Genomic DNA, 15,543 nt, shown 5'->3' on the forward strand with positions numbered 1-15,543 from the left:
CATCTAGGTGTTTTTTGAGGAGGGGCTTTTCAGAATACCTAGACTCTTTCTCTACTAAAAAGCAAACAAAATATTTTAAACTGTTGTTTGTGTATAGAGCTTTATACCATGTATGGATTTTCATATTTTGTTTCAATTTGTCTTGGAACTTTTTGAGTGAAATGTACATGTCTTCTTTTTTTTTTACAATATGAATAGATAAGTACATACAGATGTAAAGAGAGATGTTCATCAAATGCCTGCTTAATGATTATTTTTATTTGGAAATAACTTAATGTCAAATAACAGAGGAATTACACAGTAAGTTTTGCTACACTCTTACTTGGCCAATAAGAGTTGCATGATATGAAAGACGTTCATGAAATGCTGTGTAGTAAATAAGTTGTTTTGCATGACCCCATTTTTATTTATACAAATATATACTATTTACATTGAAAAAATTCTGAAAGGAGATATCCAATATTTTGGGGTGACATCATTTTGTTTACTCCTTGTTGATCTCTACTTTTTAAATGACTAAGTATTCTGTGCGTGTTTTTATGTTAAAGGACAGAATTATTTACAACAACAAATAGAAGGGTTAGTAAACCACGTTTCAGTCTCAGTTGTGTCACTATAGAATGTATGTCTTGTGGGTGGTGAACTCCCCAGTATTGAGAGTGTCCAATAGGCTGGGTGCCCTCCTGTCCAGGATTCCTGTCATTTTGTGACTCAGAGATTACCATTTTATTTATTTATTTTTGTCTGCCAATAGGTCAACCAATCAATGCCTCAGACCGATAAGCAAATATGCATTCCCCCGGAGCTGCCGGAATTGCTGAAGCAATTTACCAAAGCCGCGATTCGGACCCAGCCACCGGATCTCATCCAATGGGCGGCGGAGTACGTGCTCCTTTCTCACCTTCGGCCACCCATTCCCGTTGGAGGTGGAGATGGGGGGTGGAGGAGGGAGGGACTTGGAAAACTGTGAGGAGGTTGTCATGGCTGCAGCCTGGGAGTTGGTTAGCATAATCTGTTTGATGTTCAGCTCTCACATTGCTTTGGTGCTTTAAACTCCACACATAAATCCATCAAACTGGGTCTGAAGATGAAATGCCCTTAAGCGAACCAGACTGAACAATAGGAAGTTAGGACAATAGGCAAAGTTTCCTGGGGCAATTAACATGTTAGATTATCACATCACATCAGCATACGCACACTCTACCCGGACTCTGCACCCCAACCCCTCTGCCAGGGAAAAGAAAAATTCAACATCTGGGAGCTTGGCCGGCCTAACCAGGTGTAAACCAGGGCCTCGTTCCCCGGCCTCACCACTAGGTGGCAGCAGTGCACCGAGGGTAGGGCTGCCATCAGCCCACGCGGTGGGTAGCGTGGGACTAGTCCAAGCTGGTCCACTCCTTTCATGAGACAGCTTCCTCGCCCCAACCAGTGACCTTTTGCATTTTGTCACTGGGGAAAATGTTATTCTCTTTCGTGTTTCTTTGAACTGACTTATCCATACAGTACACATTACATTCTGGAGAAATTAGGTAAAACAGTGATAAGGGCTGGAGAGCACCTGGCCTGGCTGAAAACGTGCCTCAGACGCAGGTGCCTTCTGTCAGGCAGGTGCCCCCGAGGCTGCTCAATGGAAGGAGCTTACACAGAGGCTGCTGGCCCGGACTGAAACAGCTTAACACAGAAAGCCTCTCAGCTTTGAAATTGCTTTTTAGACCAAATGCCTCCTTGAAACTGGGGAACTGGCACTTGAGGCAGGAGTTGGGAGCTAACCAGACCTCCCAGACCATTTTCCGGCTGTGCCAGGGCCTCCTAGTAGCTAGCCAGTAGCTGTGGAGTGGAGCTGGTGGGTTGGGGGAGGGAGGTGAGGTTGAGCAGGTGAATTGAGCAGGTGGCGGGAAAGAGGTGTGGACACCTTGAGAAGGCACACAAATAGAATCTAAGAGGAGCCTTCCAGAGGCGCTGAGCCAGTGCACTCGTGCCCTTGGGCTAGGCCACCATGACGCTTTTACAAATGGGAGGAGAAGGAGCCAGTGGTGCTCATAAAAAGAGACAGAAAGGCGGCTGCTTTGCTAGAAATGAGGCCCGTTTGGTTCTCCATTCTACGTGTTATGTATGACCTCTAAGCGTCAGAAAACTAATTTCTCTTAGGCATCACAGGCAGGCTTTGTTTCATACTATACAACGGTTTAGAATCTCATTTTATTATTCTTGTGCCGCTGTTTTATAGCAAGAAAAATGACATTCCTTGGTATTGTCCCTGACATTTATGTAAGAAAACACTCCGCTGCTATAGCCTGCTTGCTCCCGTACTGTATTGTGTGCTATAAACTTTTTAGCGATCCACGAAGCGTCCGTTTGTAGTTCCCTGCAGTGAGAAAGGAGAGCGTGACCTACGAGCACTCGCTGTTCAGACACTGGAAAGCTCTTGGCACATGGTTTCATGTGACTTACAAATCTGCAGCATTTTAGAGCGTAGAACTCCACAAAATACACGTCTAATTCATCACAAGCAAGAGTTTCCTGCATATGTGCCGTCAATGAAAACACATTTTTCTTGTAGTTATTTTGGGGCTATGTGCCGCGGAGAGATTCCTTCAGTGAGAGAGCGGGCTGAGCCAGTCCCTTCGTCTAACTGGGCAGAGCTTACACCTGAGCTGTTGAAGATCCTGCATGCAAGGGTAAGGGTCACGCTGCAGCACCCAGCGGAAGTGTGGGGACAATGTCGAGGCTGGGCGGGTTCGGATAGAAGCCCACTGTCCCCCTGGCAAGTCAGCTGGCCACTCAGCAGCACCCTAAAGCTCACTAAACCGTGCACTGAAAGCAACTCTTCCCCGGGGGAAATAGGAATGATGTTGAAATGGGCAGTAAGCTGAGTTGTCAGTGGGGTCATCCCAGATTTCCCTGAAGCTGGTGGGCCGTCCAGGGGCTCCATGCAGTGCTAATCCCTTCTCTCCAGAAAGTGCAGGTCCCCCCCCCCCCCCCCCCCCCCCCCCCGTGACAGCGTCTCCCTTACTGATCAGGATCACAAGATGAGGACCATCGCAGGTTGGGGTGGGGGAGGGGGGCATACTGTAGTTCCCAGATATCTCAGGTGTGGCCATAGACTAACTTTCAGGACAGCCCTGGCTCTCCTCTCTGCCGCGTTACCCTGGGAGCTGTCCGGTGAACGGATGAGGCAGTATGGTTTAGCACCCTAGACCCTGCTTTAGGATCCGGGACAGAGCAGTTCGGGGTGACTCAGGACTGACGTAGCTTAGCATTTCACTAGAATCAGAGGGCCTGCGAAGGCATAGTGACACTTCACTGGGGCGTCTGTACCCTTATCGCACTGTTGGCCAACACTGGCCATTTGTTCCTTTTTCCTCTTAACCACCCAGTGCCTTGTGCAGTGGGCATGGCAGAGATCTGGGGGAACTGGGGCCAAGCAACACGAAGCATCTAGACACCACCCCGATGTTATTCCTAGGAAAGGTGAGGGGTGCACGTGAAGTCTAGTGCAGAGAACTGAATGAAGTCTAGCAGCAAGAGACTTACCACCTAGTCCTAGTTTCACCACGAATCTGGGTCTCAAACAGTCTTCTGCCCCTTGGTTTCATTTCAGGCTGCCCTATCTGCCTTCTAGGGACAACCTAGGAGTGAAATAGCAGATAATAAAAGCATCGGAAAAAAATTAAAATATAATGTAAATGTACATTTTTCTCACAATTCTGACATCTGAAGTTAAAATGATTAAATTTACCGTAGCATGCTCTTCATTGGCTGAATATTTCTCTACCCTTGCAAGGATAACTGCCAATCAGAGTCCCTTTTATGCCCTGACACCCCCTGTCTTTTACTAGGATGCTGGGAGGACACAGAGCCTTTGCTGGTTAGGTATTTCTCAGGGCATGCTCTGACCCTGTCCCTCATTCTCTGTCTTCAACCATCAGGTTGGTGGCAGACTGATTGTCCATGTCGAAGAGCTGGCCCAAATGTGGAAGGTGCTGAGTCTCCCAACAGAGCTGTTTAATAGTGTGATGAATGTGGGCCGCTTCACGGAGGAGATTGAGTGGCTGAAGTTTTTAGCCCTTGCTTGCAGCTCTCTTGGTGTTGTAAGTTAGCTTTAATGCTTTTTTGTCCTTAAGGGAAAGCCTGTCTTTGGGCCTGAACGGGCAATACATCTGTACACACAGTCTGGTGATGAGCATGCCTCCTCTTGTCCACCCCCTCGCCTGTCCCAACTAGTCACTTCCTGGCTCATCAGCCAGAAGCAGGGCTTAGGAGGAAAAAGGGAGGAAAACTGTCGCCAGTCTCTTGGGAGAGGTTGACTAAAACGTGGCTTTTGGATTATTTATGAATGTCAATCCTTGCACTTGGATTTATTTCCATCACTACTTTACCCCCTCCATTCATATTCCTAGAGATAACCAAGACCCAGCTGTGGGTTCCAGTCACCTAGAAGATATACACGAGAGACTGTTAAAAAGAGGTGCAACTTTATATAAAACTATTTGATAAGCATTATTGGATAAAAAATCAGAGATAAGAGAGCAAGAAAGGAAAAATGAGGCTGTGTCTATACTTATAGTCATGATATCATCATGGATGCAATATGCTCATACAAATGTATGCCTTCTCCAAATTTAACTTGGTTTACAATTTGAAAAATCATTTTCCTGTTTTAAAGAAGAAGATACTGCAACCAGTTCACATATAGTGTGTATATATATATACTTAAAAGCTTTAGGTATCCTCTTATATGTGACTCACTCTTGTTAAACACTTCATTTAAGTTATAACTTAAATGAAGATTAATCAGAAACATGGTTTTTAAAAATCCCTGAAATACATACAAGTTTAAAAGTTAATGAGAAAAGTATTGCCTCTGCCAAAACCAAATGGTATGAAAAGGTAGTTTGAATCATTCAGTGTATCTAAGCACGATTTTACTCTTTCTTCTCCAATATGCTTGAAATGCATATTTGACGCTTTTGTTTCTGGGGAAAAGTACCAGAAATATTGTAGTCCACCTTTTCCTATGGATTTCCCCGCAACTTTCCTCCTAACCATTTCTTTGAGAGGAGGAGAGGAGAGGCCATTTGTGGTTTGTCTTCGTTGTTCTTTATGGCAACACTGTATAATGAATAAGTGTTCTCCTCCAGAGAGTGGAGGAAACGCAGCAGGGGCAGGTGAGCTGGGCAGGTGAGTTGCCATTCAGCACCATCACACTTCTGTGGAAACAGCCCCAAGGATTGGGGGAAATCACAGGGGGGAAATACAAAAGCTGACAGTTTTATCAAAGTCTCACAGGGTCACAAATTTATTCATAGCACATTCAGAGATGTTCAGGGGTGGGGAGAATTATTTTAGTTTATCTGTAGGCAATTCCAACTTTCCTGATCTACACCACCCACAAAGGGTGAAGTAAGAAAATAAGTAGATTCAATCCAATTCTGGAATTTTCGTCTGATGCAATAACTGAAACAGCTTTAAGGTAAATTGTCCAGTCCCTCGGGCTTCTCCTCACTGCTCCTCTCTTTAAGATGACAGTAAATTGGCAGTTACTAAATAGTCCCTGGGATGTAAATAAAGCACAGCTTAGGGAATATAGTCAATAATATTGTAATAACTATGTATGGTATCAGGGGGTACTAGACTTATCAGGGGGATCACTCCATAAGTTATATAAATGTCTAGCCATTATACTGTGCACCTGAATTAATATAATATGGAATGTCAACTGTAATTGAAAAAAAAAAGTATTAAATCAATTGACTATATAAAAAAAAGATAGCAGTTGAGGATATTAGGAAAGGGGTAACTCTAGGACTTTAGAACACCCAGCTGAAAGGCTTCCCACAACCCTTGATCCCCTCTGGCAAAACCATGAAAAGGTACTTTGAATCAGAGGATCTGCCTGGAACTAAATACTCATCTTTGTGGTCGCTAGCTGTCTGCAATGTAAATCTTTGGTCCCGCCTCTCTCACCGCACAGCAGTCCCCGCTGGCTCATCTACATTCTTGCTGGTGCTCAGGGCCTCCTGGAGTCTCTTCCGGATTGCCCTCACCTGCTCCCTGACTTTGCTGGTCTACTTCACAGCCCCTCACCACCTCGTGAGATGCCTGTGTCCTCTCCTCGTCCACATACCTCACAGTAACCAAGAAAGACTCTGGAAAGCCACATTCCAACCCTCCCTCGGCTCTGCTCACTGTGCAGCTACTAGGTTGACTTTAATATGGCTGCCTCCCAAATTGGGGAGGGGAAACCATGAAGTGAATTATATCTTTCTACCTCCCTGCCAAGTGATGACGTTAGATTAGATGTTCCATGAGATTCTTGCATCTCTATTCCCCCTTCCCTGCTTCCTCTGAGACACTCAGGCCTCACTCTGGAGAGCAATGGACCTCTCCAATTCTGGGAGGTCCTGAGGTAGATGACTTGCCCCCTCATCATTTCTACGTCAAAGGACATCCAGAAGTCAGCCTGAAGGTCTAGTCCATAAGTAAAGGGCACTGTGTGAATCCAGGAACCAATACTGTTATAGCCATTTGTTTCATGTTAGACTATTGCTAGGAACGTAAGTGTGGGAGTGGTCAGTGGCCAGCAAGAGGAGGGTTTGCATTCTAGTTAATCCATATATCCTTAGAGGCAAGCCCAGAAATCCCTCCTTTCTTTGCCAACTCACCAGCCAGCCATGATCTCTGTACCACCTAGAAAATCCAGTTTCCTCCTCATAGAAAAGTCTAATGGCAGAGATTTTAGGTAGCAGGAACTTCAGTCGTGAGCTCTCTGAGTCTACACACACGATTCAAAATGCTACATGAAGACATGTATTCCTCTTCCCTTTGAGCACCCCCTTCTTCTAGAATAGCCTACACCACCTCCTGTTCCACTGAGACCAATTATATAAAAGAAGAGGTTGTGAAATTGTGCTCCTGGAAGGAATGACATATTTTGTTAGCAAATAATTCACTTTCTCAGACTTTCACCTCTAAATTCGAAAACAAGGCTCATAAGATGCTGAAAGGCTATCTCTATGAAGTGGATCTCCATCTGACCAAAAAGATCTGTGCATCGGAATGCAGATTGCTGTTGACTTTAGATTTATTTAAGTTTACCAAAAAGCTCCAGTCCAGGGAGTTCTTTCTCTATTCATCCATATATTAAATATTTTAAAATCTTATGAGGGCAGTAGAATTTGAAGGTTCTTTGGGGTAGAAAACATCTATATTAGTTTGTTAAGGCTGCCATAACAAAGAACCATGGACTGGGTGGCTTAAACAACAGAAATTTATTTTCTCTCAGTTCTGGAGGCTGGAAATCTGAGATCAAGGTGTGTCTGAGGTCAGTCTCATTTGGCTTGTAAATGGCCAATGTCTCCCTCTTTCTGCATATGGTTGTTCCTGTGTACATGCACGTATCCTCTCTCTCTCTCTCTCTCTCTCTCTCTCTCTCTCTCTCTCTCTCCCTCCTTCCCTCCCTGCCTCCCTCCCTCCCTCCTCCTCTTATATGGACACCAGACATATGGAATTAGGGCCACTCTAATGATTTCATTTTAACTGAATTATCTCTTTAAAGGCCCTGTCTCCAAATATGAGTTGGGGCTTCAACATATGAACTTTGGGGAGACACAATTCATCTCATAACAACACCTCAATTTGGATGAGACTGTAGGAAGAGACCAACAGGACAAAGGCAGCACGGGAGTAGGGTGTTTTTTTGTTTGTTTTTTGTTTTTCCTTTTTTTTAAAAAAAAAAAAAAAGAGAAGCAGAGAGAATGAGCTATGGATGGAAATTATGAAGTTCAGTGCATATATGCCTGCAAATCTACCCAAAACCATTATCATGCTGACCTCACCTACATGCATGCTCTCCATTCTCACTGACAGCCTCTCACCCCACTTCCTTGCATGCATGGCCTCCCACCCTCCGTCGTGGTGATGCCTGGCTCACTCCGTGCTTCACAGCGATTTCTAGAAGAGGACTCCCAAGGGCAGGGAAGAATAAATGCAAGTGGCTTGCTGCAAACATAAAATTTCTTTTACATCATGCAGTGTATCATTTTAAAACTCATATAGGTTGAAGATTTTATTTCATAAAATAGCCATGTTTGTAAATGTAAAAAAATTTAATAATCAATTATAATTAATTAATGCAAATAATGTTGAAATTACCTGGCATCAGGTAAAACTGTCACTCCAGGAAGATGGGCCTAGTTTATTCAGCATCTTCACATACCTCCCGACATCCAGACTTACATCCCTGGGTAACACGCGCCACAGTTCAAGGAACACCATCTAGACATTCATAATAACTCAGGGAGGGGAAGGCAGCAGAACAGCGAACAGAAGCTGCAAGTGAAGAACAATGCTGGCCAGCCATTTGGAGAGTTATAGCAGCTGCGGCTTCCTTCACCCCGTTTCACCGCTTGGGACTAACTTTTCCCTGATCCGGGGAGAGTATGTCAGGAGAATCTACACATCATCTGTTTTAGTAAACCACCAAGATAAACATGCTGACCTGTCTTTGCTAACTCAGAGCTAAGCAATCCTTTCTTTGAATCATTTCTTTCCTTTATCCCATCATTTCACAACTCTCTTGCTTGTGAAACTTATTCAAAGGGTAGGTGTATTTAAAGACAAAGTAAGCCGTAGCTGGCATTCATCATCTACTAATTTTTCCCAGCAACTACCAGGTTAGTGTTATGTCATATAAAGTGCTGGGTGGTTCTGATTATACGGACTCACGTGTTTTAGTAGAAGAACTAGTTTTACTGTGATGGTCAGTGTCATTTTTCCTGATCGGGGACTCTGATCTCCCTGGGGCATTACTCTTCTACTCCGTTCTCCTCTCTTCCTGTGGCATTTGCTCAAAGTATCTCTCTGATAATGACCTCGTCCCCTTGGAGAGAAGATTGGAGAACAATAAGAATAATCATTTTAATTTTGTAAAATGCAAATCAAATTCTTGAATAAAGTTCTGATTAAAATAATAAATATTTTAAAGTATTATGATAATAAATATTTTTAAGTATTCATCAGTTTATAAACTTAATTCCTTGAGAATATCCCTCCAACAAAGAAAGAAAAGGAAAATAAAAAAAGATACCCAGGCCCAGCTGGCATGGCTCAGTGGTTGAGTGTCGACCTATGAGCCAGGAAGTCATGATTGATTCTTGGTCAGGGCACATGCCCGGGTGGCTTGATCCCCAGTGGGGGGCATGCAGGAGGCAGCCAATCAATAATTCTCTGTCATCATTGATGTTTCTATCTCTCTCTCTCTAAAAAAAAATAAATAAAGATACCCAGTAGACCAAGATTTTTTTATTGAATTAAATAGCATTTGGGTGTAAAAAATTCAAACTTGCCAGAATATTATATCATTCCCACTTCATTTTATAAGAGCAAAATTTTTGTTTTCTTTCTTGTATCTAAACTGATCTGAGGAATCTATTCTGGAACAGTGACTCTCTCCTTATTTAATCTTATGGCTTTATAGACCATTTCCAAAACTCTCCAGATAGCATGTGAAGTTTTATCAAGTGACCATGATACTGGACCTGCCCGGATCCCTTTCAGCACCTTCCAGTTTCTCTACACATATATTGCTGAAGTGGACGGAGAGATCTCTGCATCACACGTCAGCCGAATGCTGAACTACATTGAACAGGAAGTGTAAGTAAGCTTTTACCAACAGGAGGGGAAAGACTACCAGGAAAATACTGTAAATCTAGTAGGCCAAGGCATACTGATGTTACTGTATTATACTGATCTGGGAACAGAGATATATTGTGAAGAACAAGAGATAAGGATCTAAAAGAGAAGGGGCAAGGGAAAGGGAAGAATAGTATAGGACCATGGTCGGCAAACTGCGGCTCTCGAGCCACATGCGGCTCTTTGGCCCCTTGAGTGTGGCTCTTCCACAAAATACCACGGCCTGGGCGAGTCTATTTTGAAGAAGTGGCGTTAGAAGAAGTTTAAGTTTAAAAAGTTTGGCTCTCAAAAGAAATTTCAATAGTTGTACTGTTGATATTTGGCTCTGTTGACTAATGAGTTTGCCGACCACTGGTATAGGATAGTGACTGAGTGTTGCCAAGACCAGCAGCATAGCATCACCTGAGAACCTGTTAGAAATGCAGTTTCTCAGGCTATATCCTGAACCTCCCAATCAGTCATTCGGAGGCAGGGCCCAGGCATCCGTATCTTACAAGTCCTCCAAGTGATGCCAACTCCTGTTCAGGTGTCTCCAGTGGGTAGGAGTGGAGGAGGAGGGGCAGACAGTCAAGGGTTGAGAGAAAAAGGGGGTGATGAGGGTGGGAGCCGCAGCAGAATTCATTTGGAAAGTTTATGTAATCTTTCTTCAGATGAATTGTTAAATGGACTAATCTCAGATATATATATTTTTTCCAAACAGAATTGGTCCTGATGGTTTAATCAAGGTGATTGACTTTACTCAAAACCCAAGGGTTCGGCTGGAGTAAAAGCACAATTTTGGAGATGATTGTGCTTCGAATAGCTGAACCCCACACACCATCCGATTACCATTTTCTTGTACAACTGGTACACACTAATAAACAATTAGACCAACATGAAATCTGAAGTGTGTGGAATTAAGACATAAAATTATTGGGACAAAACACATTAACAGAAGATTAATATTCTTCCCACATGGATACTAAGTAACAGGGGTTGAGGAAGCATGGATAGGAAATGCATCTCAAATCAAAACCAGACTGTCAGACTTTCAAAATAGAATGTTAACCAGCCACAGTTTTGCTATTGTGAGATTGTTAGGCATAATTTAGATGAGTATCTTTTACATGGTCAATCCATGATTTTACCAGTTTAATTCCACATTTGTTGGTATGATTCATTCATTCACTCACTCACCAATATTTACTGAGGTGAGCTATATGCCAGGGATAGGATTGCCAGGTAAAATACAGGACACTGGTTAATTTTGAATTTTGGATAAACAAATAATATTTTTATTTCCCACCCCACCCCCTAAACTTGGCAACCCTAGGCAGGAGCTATGCTGGCTTCTGAGCATATAAAAATAAATCATATCTGGATTCTGCCCTCAAGGAGCTCACAGTTTAACACTAAGACAAGACATGAACTTCAATCACTTTAATGCAAATGGCCCAGAGATCAGTATTAGTCAATGTCAACAGATTTCTGACAACACATACAGATGAAATGGGACCCTCTTGGGAATACCTCCTGCCTGAGCTTAAGAGACTGGCTGACAAGGTCACAGAAAGGTTTTTCTTTTTCCCATGAAACAGATGAGATTAACAGGCCTTGTGGTTACTGTTCTCAAGCCCAGGTGTACCAAAGTACACCTGGGTCCCTTCTAACTGTAATACTATCCCTTCTTAAAAGTTATTTTTGAATAAAAAGCATGTTACTTACGTTTTAAAATACATATCTCTCTACTGAATTGGGGAGAAATTAGTGTCCAAATAAGTAAAAGAAGATTGTAATGGGGATATCACCATAGGCCCTTGATTCTGAGCTAGAGTAAAACAATAAAAAGAGCTGAAACATATTCCATAACCAAGGTCAACCCGATCCTCCTGCAAGGGCATGGCAACAACTCACCCTCTGTCTGCCATCTTAGCCAAAGTGGCCCGTCATTCCCACCTGGGCCTTCGGCTGTTTGAAAGGGCTGACTCACTGCAGATGACCTTGGCAGTGTAATTAATCGGGCTGAGAGAATGAATGAAACCCTTTAACCTGCCTCAGTTTCTCTTTCATTACGATCAAACATTTAAATATGGCCCAGCCAGCATGGCTCAGTGGTTGAGCATTGACCTACTAACCAGGAGGTCACAGTTCGATTACTGGTCAGGGCACATGCCTGGGTTGCAGGTTGTGAGATCAATCCCCAGTGGAGGCATGCAGTAGGCAGCTGATCAGTTATTCTCTCTCATCATTGATGTTTCTATCGCTCCCTCTCCATCTCTGAAATCAATAAAAATATATATTTTTTAAATTAAATATGATCTTGCTTGGGAGTGGGGAGTGAAAGGGAGCAAAGGGAACAATCCCAATTTGAAAGGCCCTTAGACAGCAAATTAAGTTCATAAACTTAATAATGTTTCTGGGGCAGTGTTTCCTCTAAGTCAGTGGTTCCCAATTGGGGCACATGCCGCACAGGGGGGCAATTTGATTTTTAAGGGGAGCAATTCGAGAATGAGTTATTAACAGTGAATTTTTTGCATTTCTTATGGTTCTAGGGGCCTCATATACAGTCTATAAATATAAACTGTGGCATATTTATGCATTTCAGTTCTCTATTATATGTTTTGAAACTTTATTTGCTATGTTTTATATCATTTCATATTATTATTATTTTTTAACAATTTCTTAGTGATTTCTTCCTCAGTACTTCAACTGTCCTTTTATTTTTCTCTTTCATGGATGCTATGTTCCTTGGAAGCTTGTTTAGACCAAGTTAATGGCTTTTAGGCTTCCTCCACGTGAATACCTTTTTTAAAAAAAATATATATATATATTTATTGATTTCAGAGAGGAAGGGAGAGGGATAGAGAGATAGAAACACCAATGATGAGAGAGAATCATTGATTGGCTGCCTCCTGCACGCCCCCTATTGGGGATCGAGCCCACAACCCGGGCATGTGCCCTTGGTCGGAATCAAACCGGGTACCCTACAGTCCGTAGGCCAACGCTCCATCCACTGAGCCAAACTGGCCAGGGCAGGAGTTCACCTTTTGAATAATAAGAATCCTACATAATAAAAGGGAAGTATGCAAATACATCACTCCGCTACGCCCACGATTGGGCCAGCAGGAGGCGCGGGGGCGGGACTTGGTGTGCCAATCGCGCTGGCAGGAGGAGCTGGGAGCGGAGACTCGCAAGTGATCCCTGGCAAGCCGAGCTGGCTTGGGCTGGGGGATCTCAGGCCGCCAGGCCTTGCCCCCAAGCCGAGCCAGCTTGGGCTGGGGGTGCCTCAGGCTGCCAGGGCCTGCCCCCAAGCGCGATGGCTCTCAAGCCAGGCCGGTTTGGGCTGGGGTCTCAGGCCGTTAGGCCACGCCCCCAAGCCGCGTGATGGCTGGCAAGCCACACCGGCTTGGTCTGGGGGAACTCAGGCCTCCAGGCCTTGCCCCCAAGCCGCGCGATGGCTCTCAAGCCCCGCCGGTTTGGGCTGGGGTCTCAGGCTGCCAGGGCCACGCCCCCAAGCCGCACAGGCTTGGGCTGGGGTCTCAGGGCGCCAGGCCTCGCCCCCAAGCCGAGCCAGCTTGGGCTGGGGGTGTCTCAGGCTGCCAGGGCCTGGCCCCCAAGCGCGATGGCTCTCAAGCCCTGCTGGTTTGGGCTGGGGTCTCAGGCTGCCAGGGCCACGCCCCCAAGCCGCGGGATGGCTGGCAAGCCACACAGGCTTGGGCTGGGGTAACTCAGGCCTCCAGGCCTCGCCCCCAAGCCGCTTGATGGCTCGCAAGCCCCGCCGGTTTGGGCTGGGGTCTCAGGGCGCCAGGCCTCGCCCCCAAGCCGAGCCAGCTTGGGCTGGGGGTGTCTCAGGCTGCCAGGGCATGGCCCCCAAGCGCGATGGCTCTCAAGCCCCGCCGGTTTGGGCTGGGGTCTCAGGCTGCTAGGGCCATGCCCCCAAGCCGCGGGATGGCTGGCAAGCCACACAGGCTTGGGCTGGGGTCTCAGGCCGCCAGGGCCACGCCCCCAAGCCGAGCTGCTTGGGCTGGGGTCTCAGACCGCCAGGGCCTGGCACCCAAGCCGCATGATCCCTGGCCGAGGCGGCTGCCTGGGCTGGGGTCTCATTCCTGCAGGGCCAGGCACCCAACTGCATGATCACCCAGCCAGCAGCAACGGCAGGGTGGTGCACCCCCACCAAGCTATCTTCAGGCCAGTGAAGGCAGCCTGGGCTGGAGACGCACACCCCCACCGGACTATCCACAGACAGGCTGAGATGGCAGCCTGGGCAGGGGTCTCAGCTTGGCTGGACTGAGGCAGCAGCCTGGGCTGGGGTCTCAGCCTGGCCAGGGCCCCATCCCCTGCCAGCGGTGGCAGCCTGGGGTCCCAACCATTGAGTCACATCAGCCAGGCAGATATGGAGGAACCTTAAATGTTTCTTTTTTTTATAATATATATTTTATTGATTTTTTACAGAGAGGAAGGGAAAGGGATAGAGAGCTAGAAACATCTATGAGAGAGAAACATTGATCAGCTGCCTCCTGCACACACCCCACTGGGTATGTGCCCCCAACCAAGGTACATGCCCTTGACCAGAATCGAACCTGGGACCCTTGATTCTGCAGGCCAATGCTTCATCCATCCGCTGAGCCAAAACAGGACTGTCCAATATGCTAAAGAAAAAACCCTATCTAATAAAGAGGGAATATGCAAGGGAGGGCATTTGGGGGTGACCGGGGTATCAGGGACTGGCAGGGAAGTGGTTAGGGGGTGATCAGGCTGTCAAGCATAGTGGTTAGGGGCAATCAGGAAGGCAGGCAGGCGAGTAGTTGGGAGCCAGCAGTCCTAGATTGTGAAAGGGATGTCCGACTGCCTGTTTAGGCCCGATCCTATGGATCGGGCCTAAACAGGCAGTCGGACATCCCCCAAGGAGTCCCAGATTGGAGAGGGTGCAGGTTGGGCTGAGACACACACACACACACACACACACACACACACACACACACAAACACACACACGTGCACGAATTTCGTGCACCGGGCCTCTAGTTATATGTATATGGCCGAAACCGGTTTGGCTCAGTGGATAGAGCGTCGGTCTGCGGACTGAAGGGTCCCAGGTTCGATTCCGGTCGGGGGCATGTACATTGGTTGCGGGCACATCCCCGGCAGGGTGTGTGCAAGAGGCAGCTGGTCAATGTTTCTCTCTCATCGATGTTTCTAGCTCTCTGTCCCTCTCCTTTCCTCTCTGTGAGGAGTCAATAAAATATATTAAAAAAAAAAAAAAGAATTACATGTATATGTCACAGTGGGGGAATCAGGATTCTAGAGCTGCTTAGGTGGTGCATGGCCAAAAAAAGGTTGGGAACCACTGCTCTAAGTCATTGATATTGCTAAGCCCCATATGCTCATTAGACACCCAGCCTCTACAGCACATCTTCCAAACCTCCTCCAGCAGTCATCCCAAGGTTGGAAAACAGTTTTGCCCTCAACCTGCACTATGCTGTATTAACAATAGTATAAATATACTAGAGGCCCAGTGCATGAATTTGTGCACAGGTGGGGTCCGGCCAGCTCAGCCCCAATTGGGGCAGATCCGGGTGGGGCCTGTTGGGAGGAGAATAAGGTGGGAGGTTGGCTGGCCGGCCTGCCCCAATCAGGGCCCAATCAGGGCCAGGCCAGCTTTGGGGAGGGGCCGTGGGTGATTAGCTGGCGGGCCTCGCCCCCAAATGGGGTGGGAGGCCGATTGGGTCAGCAGCCAGGGTAGGGGCCATGGGAGGTTGGCCGGCCAGCCCCAGCCCGATTGGTGTGTGTGTGGGGGGAGGCGATCAGGGGCAGAGCTGGCTGGGGGGAGGGGCTGCAGGCCGATCAGGGGGGTAGGGGCTAATCGGGGGTG

At 46.3% G+C, this 15,543-nt stretch overlaps 1 protein-coding gene across 1 annotated transcript; it reads left to right on the forward strand.

Annotated features, from left to right (window-relative positions):
- Positions 1-766: 766 nt before the first annotated feature.
- Positions 767-10,460, forward strand: ROPN1 (rhophilin associated tail protein 1; the record flags this gene model as incomplete). The annotated part of the gene is made up of 5 exons (XM_079767126.1): positions 767-882; positions 2,561-2,678; positions 3,930-4,091; positions 9,479-9,654; positions 10,394-10,460. The coding sequence occupies 5 exons, from the start codon at positions 767-769 to the stop codon at positions 10,458-10,460; spliced, it is 639 nt and encodes a 212-aa protein (XP_079623252.1).
- Between the last annotated feature and the right edge of the window lie 5,083 nt (positions 10,461-15,543).

This window comes from Cnephaeus nilssonii (genome assembly GCF_951640355.1).
Source record: "Cnephaeus nilssonii genome assembly, chromosome: 3".
Taxonomy (NCBI): domain Eukaryota; kingdom Metazoa; phylum Chordata; class Mammalia; order Chiroptera; family Vespertilionidae; genus Cnephaeus; species Cnephaeus nilssonii.